Source organism: Kogia breviceps, chromosome 1 (assembly GCF_026419965.1).
Source record: "Kogia breviceps isolate mKogBre1 chromosome 1, mKogBre1 haplotype 1, whole genome shotgun sequence".
Taxonomy (NCBI): domain Eukaryota; kingdom Metazoa; phylum Chordata; class Mammalia; order Artiodactyla; family Physeteridae; genus Kogia; species Kogia breviceps.
This window is the reverse complement of record NC_081310.1, coordinates 195,989,852-196,017,115: the sequence shown is the minus strand read 5'-3', so window position 1 is coordinate 196,017,115 and position 27,264 is coordinate 195,989,852. Positions and strand designations below refer to the sequence as shown.

Sequence of the window (27,264 nt, the reverse complement as noted above, 5' to 3'; positions counted from 1 at the left end):
TAAGCATACTTTTCATATTAAATCATTTTTAGGGAGTCCTGATACATATAATTCATTTAGAAAAGCTAAGAATCACTCTCTAACAGCTTCCTACGGGCCAAGATTTTAATATGCTCCGTCAACTACTTTTTTTTTTTTATGTCTCTTTGAAAACAAACAAAAAAGACAAATCCCAAGAAAAAGAGCTAATCTTGGGCATGTCTTTATCATGATGCTTTTCTTTTCTGTTCTTTTCTTTCTCTACAGACGACCCTCTAGGGCATCCCAGGCTCCCACACGATATATGCTTTCTGGGCGGCCAGTCTCTCACTCCCACTGCCGCCAAGGGCAGTAAAGATACATGACCTGCATGGACAGCAAGTGCTGGTAGCCATAGCCTTCTCCACCACACCCCCCCCACCTCCCCACACCAGCACTGCAAACTTCTAATCAAAGGTTCAACTGTGCACTAGAATGCACAGTGTTCTCAAGATCTTTTAGTATAAGCATCAAATAAAAATGAACCTGTGGTTAATCTCTTGCACTAGGAGTTAATCAGACCACTCAAATCCTTATTCATTCAAATCAAGGGTTTTAAACAGAAAGACACTTGGCGAAGCATTTCTAAGCATGTTGGCATTACTTAATGTGCAAAAATTCAAGTAATTATTAAAACATTTTAAACATGAAAAAAAGGCATCATTTCAAAGCATTTCATTATTCTTACTTATGAATCAGAAAACGCTGACAGTATCTCAGTTGCCCTAATTTTCTTTCGTTTCTTTTAATGGATTTTTTTCTTCTATAATTTTGAGTTGGTCCTTAACACAAACAACCACATATACACAAATCACAAATTTCCAGTTTAAGAAACAGAGTTGGAATGACAAGATTTTACCAGTATTCTCACACAGTAGCTCTCTGCAAATATCAGATGGTCTCAAACTTTCTTAAGTTCCTTTTTTAAAAAATCAGAATACCTAGAGTTTTCTGCATTGAAAAAATTTTACATATAGAGAACAGGTTTACTATTAAAATAATATTTTTAGATAAATAGTTTATGGAAGTAAATATAATTAAACTTTTCAAGTGATTTCTTAGAGTCCTAAAATCCAAATAAATTAGGAGAAAATGAATTACCCAACTTCACAGTAATCGTGAACCATTAAAACTTTAAATACCACGTGGCCTACGCTGACTGTCAGTCATGAGTGAAAACAGACCACTGAGCAGCTAAGTAAACGGAACCAATGAGATGTTCGGACATTACTTACTCCCGAAGCCTCGCCTTGATTTTCACCTGTGTCACCACTTCCGCTTATAAATTGACACTCGTATCATGCGAAGAGGCTGTGGTGATTCAAAATAACTCTCAACATGATTGTCCTATAACTGGGGTGGAGGTGGGGGGCAGGCACAGCAGATACCCAACAACGCGGCATCTGACTATGCCTATCAAAACTCAGGGCTAAGCGACAGCATCCCACTCTTCAAATTATAAACTTCAAGTTCCAACATGAAAAGGACATTTAATCCTTGCACACATTATGTATTATTGGTGGCTTACTCCAAACACAGCATGGGAGGAAGCTCAATACCCCATTATAGTTTATCACAATGCTTATCGATAGAAACTAAGCAACCATGACCTTTAGTTTAAACAAAGAAGGTGGGGGTAGGGGAAGGCGTGGCCTTTAGAAGAATACTCTAGCACCAAATCAGTAATTCAAACCTTTTCCCTTTTTTTTTTTTTTTACTTTTTTTTTTAAATTGAAGTACATACAACGTACAATATTATATAAGATACGGATATACAATATAGTGATCCACAGTTTTTAAAGATTATAGTCCATTTACAGTTATTATAGAATATTTGGTATATTCCGTGTTGTACAATATATCCTTGTACCTTATTTTACACATAATAGTTTGTACCTCTTAATCCCCTACCCCTATCTTGCCCCTCCCCCTTCCCTCTCCCCACTGATACACTAATTTGTTCTCTATATCTGTAAGTTTGTTTCTTTATTTTAAAATTACAGTCACTAGTTTGTTGTAGTTTTTAGATTCCACACTAAAGTGATATCGTACAGTGCTTGTCTTTCTCTATCTGACTTACTTCATTTAGCAAAGTACCCTCCAAGTCCATTCATGTTGTTGCAAATGGCAAAACTTCCTTCTTTTTTCCAACTTTTTCTTGACCTAGAAAACACTGTATAAGAGCACCGTCCCACCGATGCACCCACTCCTGACAGGTGAGAACAATTAAACTTAACAAAAAGGAACAACTCTTTTTAAAGAACTGTCTCTGCTGTACTTTCCACTATCTAAGTAAGATGTAACTCCTCACTCTATAAACTGAAAACACTTGATAACAAACTTCAAAGCCTTCACTTCATTATTCAACACTACACTCAAGTCACAAAGCTGTAACCAAGTGGTACTGACCTTTTTACAGGGAATGAACAAAGAGGGTAAAGAGAAAAAGAAACTACAAATAGACTCAATTCTGCAGGCCTAACTTGAGGGACTATAAAAAAACCAAAAGAGAAAACAACTACTGTTTCACACAGAAACAAATCATCACATCCTATGGCATTTTTCATATCAGCTGGCCTTCTCTCTGGGATGTTTACATATAGACTAAGCCCTCGTTTATCTTTGCTAAAAGTCAGTGACATAGAAAATTCGAAACAGAATAATGCCTAAAAAATGTTATGAGACTTTGGCTACACTCACATAAACTTCCTGAAGAAAATTAAAACTGAGGTTTAAAGTATTTTTAGAATTTTATTATTTAAATATATAAAATACTACACATTTCAGGCTAACTAAAGGTAAAGAAACAGATCTCTTTGGCCTGTTTAATAAACAGAAGGTTAATTTGTAGTTAATGCATGGACTGTATCAAACTACTACTAAAGATTTTTGAAAACTTTATCCAGTCAATTCTTTCCACTGAAATGTAACTTCATTCAATATTCAGTAAATATTTAGTATAGATCTTACATGGGCAATGTATACATCCATCAGTGAATAAAACAGACGTGGTGGTATCTGCCCTTACAAAGCTCAAACCTAGAGCACCAACTAAATGTCAACGTCACGATCATCCCATGGCCCAGGCACTGCACTATCCACTTGGTAAGCTTTGATCTTTTAACCGAAAAACAACCCATCTGCAAGGTAGGTGGCTTTATATCCCAACTTCATAGGTAAGTACAGCAAGGTTAGGAGGGTTTAGTGTCTTGCCCCAAGGTCATGGAAGATAGCAACTGATGGAACGAACAGACCAGCTGATGATGTCCAAGTCCAGCTCCCAACCCATGCACTCTACCATCCCCCCAACTCAGTCCCAAAATCACATCTAAAATTCTGAATTAGCCACGTTCAAATTAATGCAGATTTCCTGCCCCCCACCCCCAGAAGTTTTCAATACAAGGCTGACCTAATATTAAAATGATGTCCATTTCCTGAATGCCCACATACACCACACATTCTGCGATGACCGGTCACATCAACCAAGCTGGGATTAAATAACTGTGGTGTATAATACATAAATGATAATTAACTCATTGTGTGTACACACGTATGTACACAAGAGTGCATGTTCACGAAACCTCCCTCATCTCCCCGCCATTATCTATGTAAAGGTCTCCAACAACAAAAAAAAGAGAAGATATGATTACTTACTCTCGGTAAGTTTTCATTTTAAAGAAGGAAAAGCAGCTTCTTGCTTTTAATACCCTTCTGAGAAACTCAATTTGGTGGAGAGAGGGCCACTTCAAGGGTAAGTGGAACCTAAGCTGAAGCCCCTGGTTGCTGCACTGTGGTGACCAGCCTTTGCGTAGGGTTGCGGGTACAGACCAGGAACTGCAAGGAAACTCCAAATGTTCCGCCCCCAGCTGCTCACATTCGACTGTGAAATGAAGAGGTGTACACGGCGCTGCACCTTAACGAGCTCGGCCCCCCACTCACAGCAGCAACGGAGACGTGCCTTCACCAAGGTGACAAGTGGCAGGCGCCCTTCACTACTCCGTGTTCAAAGTCAGCACCGAGAACGTACGCTGTTAGGGACAGAAACGACACAAGAGCACATGCGTCCGTGCAGGGCAGTGACAACACACTGAGCCTTAAAAAGTCAACTGGAAACAGCCCAACAACACCAAAGACACATCCCCAACTCTAAGGAATCTCAGGATTAATTTTAAAGACAACTGCATTTTAATAGGCCAAATAGGAGCAAAAATGAATCAATGGTATCTGCTCAAAATAATATTTGTAATAATTACCTAGCCGACCTGAAAATTCATTTCATGTAACAGCTAAAGAATTGATAATTACATAACTCAAGGAAACAAACATCATATTTTTTCTATTTAACGAACGATAGAAACTCATTAGGAATCCACACAGAATTCCCATGCAGAGTATTAGAGGAATGGCTTCAACTACTTATCTGTGAATGAAGAATTAGGTACGAAGTACCACGATTAGAGCCAGACAAGGAACAAGGATCCTTGGTGTTATGCTGAATGGAAACCACTAATCTCAATAATCTCCTTGTTAAGCGTTCTCAGAATCCATGATTATTTCTAGATAGCAAATTAATTCTATTATGCTAAGGCCTGGACTGCTATAAAAATGGAACCTTACTGTTGTTTAGCAAAAGTAAGGAATCTTTCTCTTAGGACATTACGTGAATGGCTTCCTCCACATCAGTCCTATTCGGTGTTCCCCAAAGAGGGCTGACATCCAGTAACACCACAGCCACTGTCTGTCCAATCACAACCTAAGGTCACTGAGGGAAGGAACTATATATCTTAGATTCTTCAGTCCCCCTTATGGTGCTGCGCTCAACAAAGAACACAAAGTAGGCTTTCAACAAATGCCTGTCGAAGTCACTGGTGATAACCCAAAACGCCCCTAACGGCGCGCTGGGATACACCGCTCCGTGGTGACAGTGACTCATTCGGGAACAAAACCCTCAAAGCAAACACAGTGACCTAGAAAAGCTATGGGAGCACAGCACATGCAGACGTGACAGCAGGCTCTTTCAGTTATGGTTACTAGAGATCTGCTCAAGCCGGCCCAAGAAAAGAGCCCTCTACTCAGAAGAGACAATAAGGATAATCTAAGAATCCAACGGGAAGAAGCACCAATACAGCAGGACTCGGGGAGAGCACTCGTGTGCGCGCGCTCTCTCTCTCTCTCTCTCTCTCTCTCTCTCTCTCTCTCTCTCTCTCTCTCTCTCTCTCTCTCTCTCTCTCTCCCTCTCTTTCTCTCTCTCTGCACAGCTGCTCCAACCCCTCTGCTTCTCCCAGCTTCCTGCCCTACAGAGGGTGTTCACCCAGTGCCTCTGACGGTCCCAAAACACATCTTGTTCTCAAAACTCACCATGCTAAAAGGACTGATTCTAATTTATGGTATAAACAAAGAAACACATCTCTCAGTTAAACCTCAAACCATAAAAAGATAAAATACATAATCAATCAACAACATATCAAAGCTATTGGGTTTCTGTTTTCCACTGTTCCACTTGCCACGCATGGTATTTGCTGTGGGCAAAACCGACTCCGACCAATTTCTTCTCTTTGAAATCCTGCAAAGAAACAAAGAACATTTCCTTCTGTTCATCTTTTCCCCTTACAGGCTAAGCTGAAGGAAAAGACGTCTATGATTATTCTTATCTATTAGGTTATCTTTTTATAAGTAGTATTGAGAAACAAGGAAAGAAAGCGGGTATCCAGACAATAAACACATTCCTTCCAGGAGCAAATATTTCTTCAACATCCCTGCTATTCTTACACAAAAACTGTGAATACGTGCTGAAGACAGAACTCAAACAAAAACATCTGACATAGCAGTACGTGACTTCGAAAAAGGTACCTAAACCTATAGCACCCCACTTCCCACGCTGTTTCTGCAGACGGCTTTAATGTGCTGTACTAGACCAATCCCGATGACAGAAGTTTCAGCTTTTATTGCTGTTAATGCCCTGAGCAATTACTGTAGCTCAGCAGGAACCTCTGCCCCGAACAGCAACTATCACATTGTAATCAGCATTTCATAAGACACGCCATTCAAACACGAAGGCACCTGCTAACGTGGAAAAACTGTACAAAAGGGGCTCAGACTCTAAGAGGTAAAAGAAAAATCTTTGCGGTTTTATTTCACAGCTGTGTCTTTCCCACGGCGCAGTGGCATTATATCTGGTGAGCGTCACACACAGAGACAATGAGCAGGGAAAGAGCAGGAGCGGATCCCCTCGCTCTTCAGGAAGCAAGGCCGCCGCCCAGATTTGCAGATGTCAGGGCAGCATCTGTGAAAACAATCTTTGAGAGGCAACCTATAATAAATAGTGAAGACATCTAAAATATGGGAAACCTCACGTGGACATAAAATCTGAGCAGAAAGCATGTGATTTACATGATTAAACTGCAAGGCCACCTTGTAAAACTAGAAGGTAAAAACAGCCGACCAAGAATAAAGACATCTTAGCAGTAAATGGCCCATTTTACTTTCTTTTAAAGTAGCAAAAAGCATGTTGTTACTTACGTGATAATTTTTGAACAAAGAAAAATAAATGGCATGCAACTTTTTAACTAACTCAATCGCATATACTAACTGGACATTTGGAGTCATTTAAAATGCATTAAAAAAAAAAAAACTAGGGAGATGCAGACTGCAGGCTACATTACTTTTCTTTAGGCTGAAATATCACATACAATGTATGTCAGAGCACGGGTATTATCAAAAGTTACAAAGCGTTTTGGAAATAATGGCTTTCACAGATACTGACACGTATCTCTACAAAGCTAAAGAATTAGGATTTCTCCAGACCTAGGAATGTACACAGTGGTTCACAACCTTCAACTACAGTAAGTCCCCTACATACGAACCTTCAAGTCGCGACCTTTCAAAGACGCAAACGTGCGTTCGCGCGTGCAATCGCATAAGCTGGTGCGTGTGTGTGGCGTCCACTGTCACGTGCGTGCATCCTCTACAAGTGGGTGTGCTTCTGCGTACTTTACTGTACAGTATGGTATGCAGTAGTACAGCATCTTTACTTCAAGCCCAGGACGTGTGGAAGCAAGAGTAAAAGCAGCGGTACACAACCGACTGCGCTAGCTGGGCACCTAGGCTAACTTTGCTGGACTTAGGAGCGCACTCTCGGAACGGACCTCGTTCGTATGTAGGCGACTTACTGAACGGGATCCTTTCTTAACATCCAAATGTTTCAAAAGATTCCCCAAATGACACTACTTCGATAGCACTTCACATAATAACTGCTTGAGGAAAATACATAATAAAGTGATTCTTAACTATGTACTGTCATTAAATAAGTTAATTTTAAAAATCACAGCAGCATATTAATACATTTAAAAAGCAGTTGTACAGACATGTGTGAAGTCTATTTATTTAATTTATTTAAGACTGAGAATGCTTAGTTACAGACCTCTGCAAAATCTCTACGGATATCAGGGGATCCAAAGCCCCAAGTGTGAGAACCAGTGGTCTAAAAACAAGAGATTTCATACTGGGCAGTACTGGCACTTAGGTACCCGTGAAAGGTTTTTAATGAGAAGGTTCTGTAGCTGTATCATCCCCAAGCCAAACTTCCTTCCCCGACCTCCACCACGGGAGACACCCAGAAAAGGTTGAAGACTCATTCCACATTTGCTTGAAATACCTAAGTAAATTACAATTGCCACAGAAAATAATCATCTCTGGCCCATTTATATTCTCTTTTTCCCCCCAACTCATCATCAAATCCAAAATTTATTTTACGTCAGGTTCTTCACAATGGCTGAGAAAAAATGAACGACTACAGGAGCTCAAGGGAATCTCTGAAATTGTTGTCAGAACAGCTACTAAATGAATAAAAACTTCAGAAACATTTGTTTACACTTAGTGTTATACAGCTAGATTACTGCCTTATTTGAGTGCTGCAGTCACCAGGCAGTCAGCACTCAGAGGAGAACTGGTTTCCAAGTCAATATGATAGAGAAGCAATCAAAAGAGACAGCCAGTGGAACTAGGAAAAGAGAAGGTACAGAGTAGAATCAACAGCACATGAAAAGATGCTTACCAGTTTGAAGTCTTGGATGCTACAGATGAAATACGGTGTGTTTGGCCTCCGACTCTCGATATACACACAGTCTTTAAAAGAAAAAGAAAATTTAAAACAATGGCATTTACCTTTAATGGATCAAAGACAGGGCCCATAAAGCCACTGCATAAATAAACAAATGACAAAGCACATGCCTTTTATAGAAAATAAATTTTTAAAGGTGATATTAAACGACAAATAATTTTAAGCTAAAGGAAAACAGCTCTTGGGTTCTTTCTGACCACCTTCTGATAATTTAAGTAACTTGATAAAGCCTCGATTATTGCCTCCAGCACCCCTGAAGAAGGGGGAGGGGGAATCCCCTGAGATTACCCACAGCCAGACGGAGAAACTTCGATAAAGGGAATTACTTGCTCAAGGTTACACACCGAGACAAAATCTTGCATATCTTACTCAGATAGATGCTCCCCGTCTTCACAAAGAGAAACAGCTTTGCCAAGTGCCGCTTTATTTTTAATAAATATTTTGTGAGGAAATAAGTGAAATACGTAAAGAAGACTAGCTTGAACATGCTACTACAACGACCTTTTCACACACATGAAGAAAAAGAAAACCAATCTAGTATCTTATGGATAACTTTCTATTAAATCTTAACCTGAACGTATTTTCTAATAGTAAAGAAAACCAAGGCAGCCAATCAGAAATGGAATGAAGTATAAACCAAATGAGATTTTCCTCAGGGACAAAGAGCGCTTTCGTAACTTACACCTGACGTCGCGGTGGCTGGGTAATTGTTCCTGATGTTCTCAACAGCTGGAATCTAAAGGTTACTTTTTAAATGACCAGTTAAGACACTTTTTTTCTTCTTAAAGAAGCAATGGTTTTGAGGGAAGCAGTGACTATAAAGGTATGTAAAAAACTCTCCACACTACAACCAGAGATCATCATAAAGCTCAGGACAGGAAAATCTATGCATGATTTACTCAGAAGTAAAGGCATCTGCAGTCAATCAAATTTTCTAGGGAGAGCGACCAAAATGCCCACGTTTAAAACGCCACGTGTTTCATCCTCCCTCATGACCCTTCACAACAAACGTGTCTTAGAATAACTCCAGATGCTTGGGAACACAGGCAGGTTCCTCTACTGCTTCATTTCACGCATGCTAACAACACCCTCCCCAGCAAAAAGCAAAGGAGCAGAGGCTTGGAGCCCTCGATCCAGTGGAAATTCTAGTCCCACCACAGGGGCTAGCAGACCCACGGAAGAGACGGAACAGGAAGAAAGACACGAAGAAGACTAAAGGCCACTTCCTTCCAAGAAACTTTCTGAAAGACATCAGGATTCTTGTAGCCCAAAGTCATTACAGAGAAAGAAGAAATCTGAAAGCCAATCATTTAGGCATGCAGAATTTCCCAACAGATTTCTCTACTCAGATGTAGGCTCAACAGCAGCAACTGGATCTCTGAATCCATACAAAACAGCAGCTCAGGAATGAACTGCTAACTGAGCTTTCTATCTTGTTCCAAAGTCCAGGATGCCGGGGGGGGGGGGGGGGAGACGGACGGACAGGATGGACGACTGTTCAGCATTCAGGCAACATCCACTTAACATGCTAATCACCTTGAGGGACAGAGAAGAGACCTCTTCCCACTGTGGTAGAGAGCGCTCTACGTAAGCCTAACTTGCTATTATTCAAGTAAAAACTGAAGTAACCCATTCCCTAAATAAAAACTGTAGCTCCGACTTGCACCGCGTGGGGACAACCCAAGGTTCCTAATTTCCGCGTTCCAATCCTTGTTGTGCCCACTACCAGCGTTTCACACCTCTCGATACCCCACTGTTTACTCATCTCACCTGAACACAAATCAAAGCCCACATGCCCTCTTCTTCCTATCACCTCCTACGGAAGGAAGTATTTTCTGTATCTCATAGTGTAACACTGCCATACCTAGCTACTATTCGCTGACTTCAAAGCTAACACGTCCCTTCCCAGCTAATGATCTCCATTTTCTTAAAGCTCATGTGACAAAAACAAAAACAAAAACAAACAAACTTGCCGTATTCGATGGTCTGATCCCACATCACATCTCGCCCTCCCCTAGGCTGCACTGCCTTAAAGAAACACCAACTCCTGTACCCCATCCATACCAACCCTTCTTTATTCCTTTATTCTTACAAGCACCTGCAACCTTATAGTGAGTTACCTCCAGTGGCAGTAAATTCTCATGACTCCTCTGTAAGGAAACAACAACATCTCCTCTCCTTGATGTAAAATTTCCTTTCCTTTATATAAAGCTGACAACTTACATCCCCTGTGTGGTCAGTTACTTGGCAGTCAGATGGTCGCACTGTCTACTTCACGATCAATCTTGAGCTCAAAGGAACCACACTTACTCATTTCTGCATTCACGCCCCCCCAAGGACTAATGTCCGACACCGGTGTTGGTAAGACTAGACAGAACTGAAATCAATGACACATGGTTGGATAGTGAGGATTATTATTTTTACACAAAGAAATGCTTTATATTCTTTTTTCATAATCAACAGAATCATTATTACTATAAACCCTCTTACATAAAGTAAAAACATAAAGTAGCTACTAACTTGTATATTTAAAAGCTTTCCAGAATAGGAGAGAGAATCTATATTCTTTCCTTTCTCAACTACAAATTTACATTCAGGAAAATGATTATCTCTCAATATACCTGAATATATCTGTTAGAGAAGAAAGGAAAGGAATGTGCTGGGATGTCAAGGACAACTACTGATATCCCTTTGCCTAAACACTTCTCCACCGTCTTACTGGAGGCTGCCCTGCAGCCCTGGCCTGAGGAGCGCTGCCATGAGGGATAAGCTAGTGGAAGAGAGCAGATCCACAAACCTAACGTATGGAATTACCACGTTTACTTACCAATGCCTTATTACTAGATAAAAAGTCACCTCCTTCTCTTTAAAAAGTTATCGTGGCAACCCAAATTGATCCAGAGCTATAAATCCAGATATGAGATTCCAATGCACAAGGCTAGTAATATGTAAAGCAGGTCACTGCATCAAGTGATCTCTATCAATATTTTGAAACTTTTATGGGAAAAGGTCTGACTGAATTCATCTTCAAAATTACCTTCAAAATTAAGTGACAACACTTAGTTTATTTTACATAAATGGTCATAAAACACACAATGACCAAGATCAGAGGTTATTAAAATTCTTGACATGAATTAAAATTTTTCACATGTCAAACTTGCCATAGGAATAGGGAAAAATACATTGTTTTGACGTGATTTTTCTAAATCATTTTAAAAAATGAAAGCATGAAAAATTATTGTAGAGTCAAACTTTTCTTTTTAATAACCCTCCCATAAAAAACAGGAGGATCTAACTATAAGAGAATACATCCTAAAAACAATTTGGAATTGAAGTCTCACACACACACAAAAGTCTACTTATTATTGCTCTTAATGATTTTCAAAACAAGGTTAAGTAAGACCATATAACTCAGAAATATTTCTCTCTTGTCTTATTAATTAAGCAGCTATTGAAGAAAATAACTTTACATAGATGTTTACAGTTAGCACCCAAAAAAAGCGTTTTATCTGGGAAGGGAATGATGAAAACATAAGTCAATATAAAAAGGAACAAAACTGGGCAGACATGTCTGTCATACAGAGTGAAGTAAGTCAGAAAGAGAAAAACAAATAACGTATATTAACGCATATATGTGGAATCCAGAAAAATGGTACAGGTGAATCTATCTGCAGGGCAGGAATAGAGACGCAGACGGAGAGGACGGACGTGTGGACAGGACGCGGGGGCCGGGGCGAATGGGGAGATTAGGGTTAACATACATACGCTACCATGTGTCAAACAGAGAGCTGGTCCGAACCCGGGAGCTCAGCTCGGTGCTCTGTGGCGACCTAGATGGGGGGAATGCGGAGGAGGGGAGGGAAGGGGGGAGGGAGGTCCAAGAGGGAGAGGACATATGTATACACACAGCTGATTCACTTTGCTGTACAGGAGAAACAAATACAACACTATAAAGCAACTATACCCCAATTTTAAAAAAAAATCATTAAAAAAAAAAAAAAAACCTCACTTGGGATATACGCCCAGCAATCTTTTAAAGCCAAAATGACTTGCCAACAATTTTTCATGCACTTTCTGGGAGCACGGATTGTCTGAAGCTATAAAATTGGTTTCAGTCAGTTGGATATTGATCCCCAACCTGAAAATTCCCCATGGCCACCACAAGCACTGCAGATACCTTTTTCTGAAAAAAAGAAAGCAAGCTAGCAGTTCTGAGAGAACTGAGCAAAGCCGATGCGACCCATTAAGTGCACAATGCACACTTTCAAAATTACCCACATGAAAATGCATATTTACCAGATTGAGCGAACGGCTGCTGCAGGGCAAATGTATATATTTTTTTAATCTTAAAATCAGCAAGCCCGAAATGGGCCAGAAAAAAATGAGTGAGGCTACTACCATCAGTATCAATTATTCCACAAACAACACAGGATAACAAATTTTTTTCTTTACCAGGGGTGTCTGCAAATGAAACCATGGGTCTAAGTTAAGATTTATTTCCTAACGTGTGGCCTCTGCCTGGAAATGGATCACACGATTAAGTGGCCTCAAATCCTGTGTTCACGATGTGGGCGATGATACTGAACAGGGCGATTCTGGCTGTGTCTCTCACAACCTCTACATAGCTTTGTGTCCAAGAATCTCTTGTGCCATCTGCAAACAACAGAGCATTTGCTATGCTAGAGAAGGAAGTCGGCCAAAACGCAAAAGCAGATTCTGGAGGCAAAGAAAGCCCTCTCTGCTTTTGCAGCCCTCGGCAAATCCCCGCAGCCTTATGTAAATAGAGCAGAAGCAGGGTGTCCTCTCAAGGGTAAAAACCACAGCCTGAAGCATCAGGCAGCCTGTCATCCTGAGAAACCAAGAGCCTGTCAGCACCCTTCCTGAGAGCCTCTGCACAAGCACAGTGGACACTGGCTCTGCCCACTAACCGAGCAAGCGGCGGACGATGCTCTGTCCCGGGAAAGAATCTCCTTCTCTGTGAACGTAGTTCTGCCTTATTACTCTTCGAAATATTGGGTTGGCCAAAAAGTTTGTTCGCATTTTTCATAACCTCTTACTTTTACTTTTTGGCCAACCCAATACCTTCTCGCCCCTCTGCAAAGCACGACAGGGCCACTCTAACGTAATTTCCAATAGAAAACCCTTCCTTATGAAGAGCACGCGTGAACAAAGCCTTTCTCACAAACAAATTCCCCAGAGACCCAGCTGGGTGGCACAGCAGTGGCCACGGAGGTTGGCCCTCGGGACTGCTCTGCTCTCCGGCTTTCCCTTCTTCTCACACAGGATTCCTCCGCTGTCGACACTCTGAACTCCTCCAGCAGCTAACAGCAGCTGGTCTAACGCTGCAGAATAAAGTCCACAAGCACCTTGCTAGTTAATATGGATGCTTCCAAATTTCCAACACACAAAAGGGTGTGTGTGCGTGAGCGCGCGTGTACACACTAGCAACTATTCTGAAATCCCCATACCCGAACCCCAATCCCCCGTGCGGCACCTGGCCTCTATCAGAGCCTCTCATCTTGCTTCCCGCTCTCTACAAGAGCCACACCTGTCACCACGCCGCGCCTCTCTAAACGATATACTACTACCTTCCGCACGGTAGACACTCAAAAACTACACGAGGAACAAATGAATTGAATGAAAATATTAAAACAGAAAAGAAGTTACACAATCAAGAAAGCTATGCTCTAGCAATATCAACATAAAAGATGCGGTTTTCTAATAAATACTTCTTTAAGATGACTCCCCTGGTGGTCCATCCAGTGGTTATTTAAGACTCTGTGCTTCCACTGCGGGGACACGGGTTCGATCCCTGGTCAGGGAAGTTCCACGTGCCATGCAGTACGGCCAAAAAAAAAAAAAAAAAGAGAGAGAAAAGAAATAACTCAATTGCAGGATGACCTACTTTTAGTTTTCTGCTAGATTCTTTTGTGGGGAAGGGATACTTGCATTGTCTGGGAATAGTGGAGAACTTAAAAGGGAAAAGGAAATAAAAATTGGGAAAACAGCACCTCTGTAAGTGAAATCTTGTTAGTCCTTACCCTTTTCCTGTGCTTTGACCCTGAAAACTGTCACCAAAATCGGCTTGATAACATCTCCTTAAAGATTCTAATATCTCAGGTGACATATATCCTTGGTTCCTTCCTTTTCGACCTTCATGAAAATTAAACTCCATGTATTCATGTCTACAGATTCCCAAGTAGTACTACCAATTTTACATGGGTTTTTGTCTAAAAACAACACTATATACATTTAGCAAACATTTACCTTTCTTTATGCTCATTGCTAAAAGGGAATTATGATGCCAATAGGGAATCAAATTATGAGAAAAATCAAGTTGGCTGGTGGGAGGGGGTAGAGAAGCAGGTCGTAACAAACTAAAAGAAAATTTGCTTAAATTTCCCATTTTTCTCTCTTCTCCTCTAGGAGTTCGAAAATTTTCTAATGCATCAAAAGCTTGAAGACTGATTCAAGACAATTATCTTGCTAACATTAAGAACTGATGCTGACTGTTTTGGAATAACTACTGCTGCGAGACCTCCCCCCCCCCATTCCCAAATCAATCCTATGCTACACGGACTTGAAAACTCTGTAAAACAAGAAAAAAGAAAGATCATCCTGCCAGCAGCAGCAACCTTACTAGTTACACTGATACGCTAAATATTAGCTATGGTTTGACACTTGTATTACTCAAGCAGAGAACATTTTGAGCACTCTCACCACCACATTTCATTCTGAAAATGTTCCTTAAAAAGCCCTCCTTGTGACCCATATTGAATCCCTACTGTGAAAAAGATTCTAGCCAGCTTAACATCAAAACTCCAGGAAAGTGATGTGAATCTCTCTACTGCGTCTGTATGCAGCTGTGTGCCGTAAGAGAACACAAGGAATCTAGGAGAAGGGAAAGGGCGCATGGGGTGGGGGCAGGGAGGAAGGGGGGTGTCTATTTTCAAAATCAGTGATGGCCCCACCTGCCCTACGAAGCAAAGTGTCTCGGGGCATTAGAGACGCGAGGGAAGGGAATTTCGAGACCATTCTCACTCTTGCTGCCCTACTGTACCTATCCTTCTAATGCTTGAGAAGGCAGGTCACAACTCTTCATTCAAATCAGTGAATCCTATCAAAAATAAATTCGGCTATAGAATCCATATTAAGTAGAGGATGACTGCTAGTGGAAAATGTCTTTCGCACAAAGATTACAACGGCAATGTAGCTGCAATATGTACGTTCAGGAAACCAACCCAGAGAGAGTTCAAACACTTCCAGGAATACCATGCCCAGTATTCACAGGAAAAAATAACCAGTGACAGGTAGGCTGCAGTGAAGATTCTCCTCTTCCCACATGGCCGACAAACAAACAAAACGCTAGTCTGATCTCCTCGTGTCACATCCTGCAGAGCAGATTTCAAGCAGCGCTGCCTCTGCTCCTTTTCAGAAAACAAGGCACTCGGGGGCCTCGGCTTTGTAACAAATGGTTCAGCCAATCTGCAGTGCTCACTGGAGACACACGAGGGAATTCACGATGCCTGTGGCTATAATTCTTATTTGGCAAATGATTTTATTATAAACTGGTATCATAGTGAATCCATTTTCTTTACGGGTTCTCTGCTGATGTTTAATGGACTGTCAGTATAATTTAGATTTCATCTATTTAAACTCACTCAAGCCTGGCTCCTGATTGTACAGTAAATGGAACATATTTCTACTCAACGAAATTAATGACCGTTAATTGTAGTCTGCAGTTCTCAATTTTGTAAAAGCAACTGTTCCACAGTTCAAGCATCAAGCTACAAAATTCCCCAAACCAATTATATTTTTGTACTTTATAGGCATCTATATCGTATCAGCCTTCCTTGTAAGATTAATGTATGTACGTGTTCTTTTAATATTTCTTCCCAGTCAAATATTTACTACAAACTTGCCAGAAAGAATTAGGACTTAAATTATAACTAAAGGCTGGGGAAATGAAAGTATGTCAGTCTGAACAGAGAGGTACTCAATTATTTCAGATTTTTTTAAGCTAGCAAAACTGAAGATTAAAATTTTCTACCTTATATATTTCTCTGCATACTATTGGACGGTTTTCTTATACATTTCGAATCAATCACAATGTCAACATTAAGTGAAATTTATTAAAAGTAGGCTAGGGACTTCCCTGGCGGTCCAGTGGTTAAGATTTCGCCTTCCAATGCAGGGGGTGCGGGTTCGATCCCTGGTCAGGGAGCTAAGATCCCACATGCCTCGGGGCCAGGAAATCAAAAAACATAAAACAGAAGCAATACTGTAACAAATTCAATAAAGACTTTAAAAATGGTCCACATTACAAAAAAAAAAAAAAAAATCTTAAAAAAAAGAGTGGGCTAAACTTACCATATGGACTTAGATATACAAACAGGGCACACAGCACATATTAATAAATACTGTACTGAATTACTTTTGAGTTTGATACTCTGTTTAACAGAAATTTACTTCTGAGTTTTATTTACCAGACCACAATCCCAGGAGTGATTTTTCTTATTGAGTGAGTGGTCTTTCACCTAAGCATCCACACAGCCGTGTTAAGAGATGCTTGAAGGAGAAAAAAAAGTGTGCAAAAAAAAGCACCTTCAGAGAAACTTATCAAATCAAGACACAGCAGGCATCCAGAATTTGCTGCCCCAAAACTATAACCACCAGGGTCCCAGACTGTCAGACTGCAATTCACACAAAAATAAGAGAAGCAAAGGAAAACCACAAGCTATCCTTTTCAGTCCTTTTCTCAGCTTGAGAGTTTACATCTGCTCAGCAGGTTACGGATTCTCCTACAACCGCGTTCCAATCGTGACCCATTCTCAGGCTGCTGCCCCTATTGGAGACGCTCTACCTCTGCTTGGTCCTACTGCAATTCTATCCAACCTCCAGGACCCAAATCAGGATTCCCACGGTCCTTCGTGTCTTCTCCAACGCCACCAACTTACAATCTGTTCAATTCAGTTGGTATTGCCCACTCACGCTGCCTGTTACTGACAAATAACGTTACTTGAATGAGGGTAATTTCTCCCCATAAAATGAAGGATCAGGGACTAGAATCCCATCTACTTTTGTGTCTTGCCTTATCTCACCTCCACAACACCTTGCACAAAGTTACAGACAAAGAAGAGTGTGCTCTTCTGTTATCAGCTGATTAATAAAACACTCCTAATACTACAGCTGACATCTAACAAACCCCAGGAAATTCTACTAGCTTACCCAAAGCCTATTACAGTTTCAGTGGGCCTCAAATTTAATCATTTGCTTTAATTTATATCATCTCCTAAGGGCAAATGAAGCCTGTGCCCTGACTCTCTTCACTCTACCCATACCTCTTCCTTTTCTCCTTTAAATCATTAATGTTTTCATTTGGGGTTTTGTTGTAGTTACTATTGTTTGGTCATGTGTTTCTTTTAAAATAAAGTCAAAGACTAAAGATATTTTAAGAATAATTTAAAACATCAAGTCACTTTCCTATGACTGAAATGTTGAGACCTCAGATTTTCATTAAAGATCTTTAGCCCACTGTGAATTATAAATATCATTTTACAAGTGTTCAACAGGTATCTGGAAAAAAATAGTTCCACCTATAGGACAATCTGCAATTATCTATCTCCTCAGGATTCTACATGTAATAATTTTGCTTTCTAACAATATAAATCATTCTCAGGCTAAAAAGTATTGGGGGGAGGGCGTTGGCGGGATCTTGTCTGGTAATCTGCCATCCACCTGTCACTTTTATACAGCAAAGATCTGAGCAAGGTAGCAGGATTTAAAATGTCTAAATTCCTCTTGACTCCTTAAATGAGATGAGAGACGTCATTTACTGTTCAGGCCGTAAGAAGCTCTGCATGCTCTGCATGAAACCGCTCGACACGCCGCAACAGGTGAGGGCAGCTGCTCGGGGCCAGTGTAACACTTACGGAGAGTTTTACTTTTTGTAATTTGTACCTTGAAAACAATCATGTTCTGAACATCTGCTGAGACAAAATAAATCAGCACGTTGCCCGGAGGAGGGGGGACGAGACCTCTCCATTTCAACCAAAGCAGTAACAGGGCAAATCTTGTCAGGATTACATTAAAGCTAAGGAAAGAAGATGAATATATTCTAAAGGAAGAGAATCATAAACTCATACAACATTCACACACAGACTTACAGGCACCACCAGCTACGCACTAGAAATACTGAAGTGAATAAAAATACTGTCCTTCCCTTGACATGTTCACCATCTAATATTAGAGACAGACATGAAAACAAATAACTATATGTCTTCAATAATTTTAATTGTACTTGTTTTCTACCCCCTGTAACAGAGACTGCTAGCTGAGCATAATTTCATTCTTGCCTTCTTCCTTAAGAAAAGAACAGCTGAGGTTTAGAAGGTGTCCGGCAGAAAAAAGATGACATTTGCCAGCCTCCCTCATGGCTGGTTTGGTCACATGACTAGGCTCTGGTCATGGGATACAGTATTCCAACTTCTGGAAACTGAACCCTGAAAGAGGAGCCCCTTCTCCCCTTAGGCTTCCTGTTAGCCTGCAGACAAATGTATCGTCTGAAGGCAGAGCACGAGCTGTATCACAAGATGACACGGGACTAGCGGCCACACAGATGGAGTAACCAAATCTTTGACTGTGGCTAAAGAACCAGACCAAGAATTTACTGGTTCACAATTCGGCACTCACAGCCATTGTACATAAATATTTCTAAATTATTTTGAAATGGAGCCAAATATTTAAAATACATTCATGGGAATTCCCTGGCGGTCCAGTGGTTAGGACCCCGTGCTTTCACTGCGGTGGACTGGGTTCAATCCCTGGTCGGGGAACTAAGAGCCCACAAGCCGTGTGACATGGGCAAAAACAAAACAATAAATAAATAAACAAAATAAAGGACTGTCCAGATAAATAAATAAAATACATTCATGAGCAGAGTGACATCCAAAACAATGATTTAGGGAAAATATTCTAATTCCTTTAACAGGGAAAGCTAGGAAGGAACAGAGGACCCTAGCAAGAGTATAAAAACATAGCACAGAGAGCTCTTGGCAGAAAGACTGAAATAGTTTAATTGGACAGCATAAACCATTACCTTCCAGTGGGATTAAGAATCAAGTCCTAGAGGCAGGTGACGTAAGGCAGAACAACGTCCACAGCTGCCGCCCTGAAGAGACTTCACAGCCAGGGCAAGTTCGTAGCATGACGCTACCCCAAGGTGTCACAAGCAGGAAGAAAAGGTCATAACTTCTGCAAGCTGACTGGCATGGTGTGTGGAGGGCAGATTGATGGTGTCTAATGGCACCACGCAGGCTGCTCCCTTTCTGTTCCACTTCTGTGTGGGTTTGATTTTGGAACTTCTTCAGCGAGGCTATGCGGCTGCTCCTCAACAAAAATACAGGGGCCACTGATAATCGAATTTTCTGGAACACTACATAATTTATAAAGGTTAAAGCTGACCAGAATTCACACTGCACTAAGTTCTCAGAATATACTCCATATTTTACTTCATAACAGAAAGATGATACAATGTCACAGCTTTACCTCCTCCTTTCCACGCCATTAACTGTGGATAAAAAACAGCGCAAATGTGTCTGATCCATTCTCTGAGGTGAAGATTTACTACCTAAAGATGAGGTAAAGTCTCCTGCTCTGCCTAGAGGACATTTCTCCAGTTTCAAACCCACAAACTGACTCACTTGCAGAGGCCAAAGTCCTACGGTACACCAGGGTTAGCTAGAAAGAACTGTAATGGCAATGCATTAAAAATCTTTAGAAGTCCAGACACACCCTTTAACTCAGCAATTCCACCTCTAAGGAAAAGCGAGCAGAATTGAATAGATAACTACTCACCACTGTTGTTTATAATGGAGAATATTGGGGAGGAACCTAAACTCCAACTATATACATATAGCTAGTTACATTATGGTATCTTATCGACTAATGTGGGCGTGTCTAATTTTGTGTGTCACGGATGCCTTTAGCAATCTCTACACCCAACCTCCACCAAAAAAAAAAAAGGTTTTAAATTCACAAAAACATGTATTGAAATACTTGTCACAGTACGAGAAGAAACTGCAATGTAATATATGCGCTTCTTTATCGATTCGTTAACTAAGATTTACTAGGCTACTCCCCCAGTAACCTCCTATGTGATGAACATAAACATTATTTTCAGATGCTTTTCTCTACATGATGTCATAGAAGAATATCTGTGATTTATACTGGTGTCACAGGTACTGCCAATATTACTATGGTTTATTACCTAGCTTCAGAATTGAAATGAATGCTAAATGTCATTTAAAATGTAATAAATTAGTGAAAATAAAGATGCCATTTTTTTACCCACCCAAGTTCACAGTTTCCTGAATTCTATTCACAGTCCCCTAGGTTGACCATGGACCCAAGGTTAAGAATTCCAGTTTCAATGGCATACTAAGCAGCAGTAATGACTCTGATAATTCCTGGCTTGGCAATAAATTCAAGCCATGTTAAGTTAAAAAGCATTATTACAAAACAGCGAATAGCGTAATCCTACACCTGTTTACTAAGGCAAGTGACCATACAACAAAATATTAACAGTAATTTAGTGACTTTAATTTTTAACTTTTGCTTACCTGAATATTTCAATTTTCTTCCTTGAAAATGTATTATTTGTTCATCAAAAACAAAAAGAAAAAAATGCAGGCAGGAAAATATGGGGGAGAAATAAAAAGAAAAGCCGATAAGCAACTATTATAAATGTGCTCACAGGACAAAGGCAAAAAGCAGCAGGTAAATTCCGGGGACAGAACAAAATGGAGCACCTCTAACCATTACAGAAGTTGGGTAACAGAAATAATGCTGAAAAGAGTGTTGGTTTGGAAATCCATATGTCAGTGTATATCAGATGCCACGGCACTGAGAATCCTAGCAGCTGGGAGATAACAGAAGTAAAACATATGACAAAACTGATGGTCTCTACAACAACTAGCCTCCACCAATCATGATCTGAATGGCAGGTGCAATTTTTAAAAGAAGACTGCTCTCCAACACAACTTCAGACTTGCAAAACAACCAGTGAAGGGACCTAACTACCATAATGAATGCTGCATAGTAAGAAACCCACAAGAAGGTTATACATTTGGTCACGTCTAATATTCTTGGATTTGATATGAACCGACACACAGGCCTTGTTGTCACCGACAGAACCCCAGTTTGTATGTACATTATTCACATTCCTCTCTGTTGTGTTTGGGGGGAAAAAAAGACTTTTTACTTTTAGCCTTTTTTAAGGTTACTGATTTAATTTCATGTTATTTGGTTGCATGAAGTTGCCCTTAACCACTAAGGATTATCCAGATTTTTGCACAAGCTTATACAAGTCAGGATCCTTTTATCGAGGCAGTTACGTTCATCACGCTCCTGTCTTTACTCCACCATCACCACTCAAATATAAATTAGCATTTTTTAAAATGACCACTCAACATAATGCTTAAGGGATTTCCTCTCTATGACAGAACCCAGGAACCAATTCCTAGATACATAATGTTGGCATATTGAAGATGAACTTAAAATTGTTCTTCAGTTTTGAGGCCATGTGTAAAGTTTAATCATATGGTAAAATATCTATTCTGTTTTGTTTGTTGTTTTTTTTTTTTTTTTTTGCAGTACGCGAGCCTCTCACTGTTGTGGCTTCTCCCGTTGCAGAGCCAGGCTCCGGACATGCAGGCTCAGTGGCCATGGCTCACGGGTCCAGCCGCTCCACGGCATGTGGGATCTTCCCGGACCAGGGCACGAACCCGCGTCCCCTGCATCGGCAGGCGGACTCTCAACCACTGCACCACCAGGGAAGCCCAAAATATCTATTCTGTATGAGAAATAGCTAGTTGACAGCTTATACTTCTCAAAACTCAGGTTGTTAACGTACACAAACTCAGTTTCTATATGTGAAGTTAGTGAATCCTTTGTGTTACTCCAAAATAAAGGCAATGATTTATTTTTTCCCAATCTCAATACAATTTGAGCTAATCACTCAAGCTGGATACCTTACATTTTAAAGCTGGAATCAGCAGTAGCCCTATGGGAAGTTAGACAAAGCACTGACTTTTAAATATAGACACTTCAAATGATCTGTTGTTTTCTTTTGGAAGTAGAATTAGAATAGTTAATACTCATCCACAAACCATTATTATGTGTACATTATTGTTGCAATTGTGATCATAGAAAATTTTATTTAGTTTTATGCCAGCTTATGTTGTGAGAACACATTTAGTCAGTTTGGGTTTTATCAATCCTGTTATCCTTGTCCTTGGAACATCTTTCGCATGTTTGAGGTTTGTAGTTGAAAAGCTTACTGTAAAAAAAAAAATCAAAAACAAAAAAAATGTATTGTTTTTACAGAATTTATTGGAATGTGTACTGGGAGTAAGGTTTGAGGCTGTAAACAACTAAGTTAGTGTAATCTGGCTTCATATATGTAACGTGAGGCATTAATGTAATTCATATATTAAAGCAAAAATTGTTAACAGCTAAATAAATAAATAAAGACTGCTCTCCATGATGCCAAATATCTATTTTTTTGGATAGCTGCTGCAGACTTCGAAAGCCTTCTCATTTATGAGCCTGAAAGGTAGCCCAGGGTTTTTCTCCCTCAAAATGCCTTCTAGCCAGTACAGAGAGCAAGCTGGAAGTCACGTCTCCATTGCCTAATTGGAAACGTCAGGTATAAAATCCCTTGTAAGGAAGAAGCATCATTTCCCCAAGTCTAAGTGCTGCTAGAGTTAATTCTCAAACACAAACTTGAAAACTTTAGGTGTGAACAGTGGTAATTAAACACTGCTTCTCAGTTAAACTGTTCTTGACAACATAAAAATACAAGATACCAGGTGAGACTTTTTTGTGACCTTTTCTTTCCCTCTACTAAAGAGAAAAAATTATAATTATACAAAGAATTAACATTCCCTCAATCAATTTGGTAATCTGTACAGTACCTATGTTCTATAATACCGGCACCAATGGGATGTTCAGGACAAGTGAAGTCTAAGAACTAAACACCAGATGATAATAATAATGCCCAGCTTCAGAGCAAACAGTTATGCACAGCCTTACAAATTAAAATGTTAATAATGAGAATAATGAAAAGCAACATACTGAAATAATATCTAAAATGATATTATAAACTCAATCCATTTCTCCTTTTTAAAAGGAACTTAGAGCCACAACCAAGTGCCCCCCAGAACTGTATTTTTATTACATCTCTACTGATCAGTCTACAGTGAGACTAGCACACCATCTGTCAAGCACCAGCATCTACCCAGCACACAAAGAAAAGCCAGAACAATGTCTACGGCCTTCAGAGGGAACACAAAGCCCTATCTTTGCCTTTTACAGCTCAGTTTACACAGTTTACACATGACACTGCTGATCACACTGGACTTCCTTGCAAAGGCAGATGAATAAGGCAATTTGGAGATAAGTGAGAAAATAAATTTAGAGGTTAAAGGAGTGAACAAATGTGTAGTATCTTTCATATGTAACATACAATATGCTGCCTAATTGGCTTGCGCACGTATTTAATAGTGAAATAATGAAAAAGATGAAAAGGTACTGGATATTTCATGCAAACATAATGATAAAGAGTCACTGTGTATGAACTTAACAGGCCGGTAAAGTGAAAGTTTATCCAGTTCCATGCATTTTAACCAATAACCTAAAAGAACCAGGTGGGACTTCCCTGGTGGCGCAGTGGTTAAGAATCCACCTGCCAACGCAGGGGGCACGGGTTCAAGCCCTGGCCCAGGAGGATCCCACATGCCGCCGAGCAGCTAAGCCCGTGCGCCACAGGTACTGAGCCTGCGCTCTGGGGCCTGCGAGCCACGACTACTGAAGCCCGTGCGCCCCAGAGCCCGTCCGCAAGAAGAGAAGCCACTGCGATGAGAAGCCTGCGCACCGCAACCAAGACCCAACGCAGCCAATAAATGAACAGATGAATGAATGAATGAACCAGGTAACTTCCTGATCTTCCCCCACCTATTTTATGGTACTTAAAATCCATTACGCAGTGTACGCTAACACAAGAGTATGAAGGAGTAGAAAAGAAAAGCCTGCATTTTTACGTTTTCTAGTATTTCGGGTACTCCGTTATCCCCAAATCAAAACTCAGGCACACAGGTATCTAGTCTGCGGTATTTAAACGCTTTGAAAAAGGAAAAAACGATCACTCTTATGCACATACTTTTTTTTTTTTTTTTTTTGAGGTACGCGGGCCTCTCACTGTTGTGGCCTCTCCCGTTGCGGAGCGCAGGCTCCGGACGCGCAGGCTCAGCGGCCACGGCTCACGGGCCCAGCCGCTCCGCGGCACGTGGGATCTTCCCGGACCGGGGCACGAACCCGTGTCCCCTGCATCGGCAGGCGGATTCTCCACCACTGCGCCACCAGGGAAGCCCTGCACATACATTTTAAAGTAATTCACCAAACAATATATTGCCCCATCTTAAAATCCACAGACATTATTTTTAATTGTGGAAAGTGTGGTTTTCTCAGCTGGTGAAGCTGTCAGAATAAATAGAAGGCAGTATCTGGAGAGATGACAAACACACGGGTCAGAGTCAAGTACAAGCCAATCTCTGTCAAGAACAGGGCCAAACGCCTGCATTTCAATTCAAATGATGTCATCCAACCCAAATACCACCATGCCACTTCAAATCAAAACTGTTTCCTTTTAAAAAGAGCCTTTTACAAAACTGACAGAGTATAACAGATTAAACAACTCTTTCAGCAATTTCCACAGCTACTACAAAGCAAGGCATCAATCCATAATTATAATAAAGGGAACATTTAACAATTAATGGAGCCAGCAAAAGCTAAACCTCCAGAGCTTAAGAGTTCAAACACTTGCTCACTAAGCAAAAGGGCAGAGGATTTTAACATAGCTGCAGGAAATATCAGTCCAATTAGACTCCAGGTAAATATAAATCTTGTTCCACTGTGATTGGGACTCTCTTCATCCCAGTCCACTGGGCTGATTTTAGTATCCAGCTTGGAGATTCAAACCAAAGAACCCCCGCCTCCCCCTGACCTCTCCCCACGCTGCTGTGTTCTCCAGTTGCTCTAGTTCCATAGAAACAGAAGTCTCCGGAAGGCTGTTAGCTTGCTTTACAACCGACCAATGACCAAGACTCCCCAAGACCTATCACACAGCTGTTAGGTAATAACACCTCTGAAGATAGTCATGATTTGTGCTAGTTTATAATGATGACACCTTAACTAATTCACATTCTTTTCTCCTTCAGTTTCTATTCAGATTCTTTATAGAGGATACGTACATACACTCTTTCAAAAAGAAAACAGTTTCAAAGTGTCACCATCCCAGCAAATACCTTATTTATAAGGTATCATTCTATGCCTCGTAGAGCTTAATAGGAAGCAGAAAAAGTTAAAATTGAATACCTAAATGGTTTCAACAATATAGACAAGTAAAAAATATGTTTTAATTTAACTGGATAAATCAAAGTACAAGTTTTTTTTAATGCAGCATAAAATAGTAGGTGATGAAAGAATTTTAAGGATTATAGAAACAGGCAAAACTAGAAGTTGAGGCAGGAAACCCACAGAGCAAAGATCTGCACTGTGGCCTATAGATCAAATCTGACCCAAGACCTGTTTGTAAGGCCCACAAGTACAGAATGGTTTTGTTTTTTGTGTGTGTGTGTGATTTTTTTTCCGGTACGCGGGCCTCTCACTGTTGCGGCCTCTCCCGCTGCGGAGCACAGGCTCCGGACGCACAGGCTCAGCGGCCATGGCTCACGGGCCCAGCCGCTCCGCGGCACGTGGGATCTTCCCGGACCGGGGCACGAACCTGTGTCCCCCGCATCGGCAGGCGGACTCTCAACCACTGCGCCACCAGGGAAGCCCGTTTTTACATTTTTTTAACGGTTGGAGGAAAAAAAAAGAATATTTTTTGACATGTGAAAATTACATGAAATTCAAATTTCATTGTCCATAAATAAAGTTTTATTAGAACACAGCCACCTCACTCATTTATATCTTATCTGTCACTGCTTTCATGCCACAAGGGCAGAGCTGTGCAGTTTCAACAGAGACTGTATGGCCTACAGCGAAGCTGAAAATATTTACTCTCTGGCCCTTTACAGAGAGAGTTTGCTGACCACTGCTCTAGAAATGCTAAGAAAGTCAAGTAGCTCAGCTGAAAATGTGAAATTACACCATAGGAGACTACCTCGTGAAAGTGTTTTTATTCACTAATGACACATATGCTCAGAAACCTTCTGCTATAAAATGCTCAAGAATTTTTCCAGTGGTTAATATCAAGCATACGGAGCTGAGGATTACAAAATATACCACCTTTCAGCTAATGCCTACGAGGATAACAAAGTGCCTCTAATACTGCATCTCCAAGTTCCTTGTCACATTCTCCATTTGGGCTGAAAACTCAGCTCATTTTATGAATCTAGATCAAGGATGGAAATATTCCCACATCTGCACCCAAGAACACTGTCAGCTGACCAGAGCGCTCCTTCCAAATGGACTACCTTCAGCCTCGTTCACCTGGAAAAGGAGATGAAATCCATCTGCCATCTGATGTCGAGGTGATCCCCTCTACTCTTCTCACCCAGTTTGGACTTCCTGACCATGCATTTTTTTATCATTTTTCTTGTACCTTTTCTTGTGTGAAAACCACGCTGGGAGCTCGACATAGAGACAGCAGTGAAATCAAAGAAGTGGAACAGGCATGCTTGCTCTCTGCAACCTGTGAACAGGGCATTAGCAGGCCAAGTGACATACCACCAATTAAAAAAGAGAGAAAAGGAAAGAAAACTGGGCTTTTAAGTCTCTTTATCAAAATACTGATAAGGGGTTCTTGATAAATCCTGCTCCCTTTTTCAACGTCATATAATACTTTCAATGAACTAGAAAGATGCAGGTTCTACTGAGACCAAAAAAACGGGGTTAGGGGGGAAGGGGGGTGTGCGTTTTGTTTACCATGATACTCAGAGAGGGTCTTAAGGAACAATAACTAAACTTGGTAACCAATGCCACCAAAAGAAAAGCTCTCTATCAACTATGGCAAAATGAAACCAACAGCAAGAGGCGAGCCCAATTCAGACTCAGACACACAAACA

The 27,264-nt window shown here is 40.7% G+C and overlaps 1 protein-coding gene across 7 annotated transcripts in view; it reads right to left on the bottom strand.

The window, feature by feature from the left end:
• RERE (arginine-glutamic acid dipeptide repeats) overlaps positions 1-27,264 on the bottom strand; it is a 418,432-nt gene that overhangs the window by 226,337 nt on the left and 164,831 nt on the right. For all 7 annotated transcript variants that reach the window (XM_067018162.1, XM_067018153.1, XM_067018161.1 and 4 more), the window contains exon 3: positions 8,072-8,142. In XM_067018162.1, the coding sequence (XP_066874263.1) occupies positions 8,072-8,142 (71 nt within the window). The remainder of the gene's footprint in view (positions 1-8,071; positions 8,143-27,264) is intronic.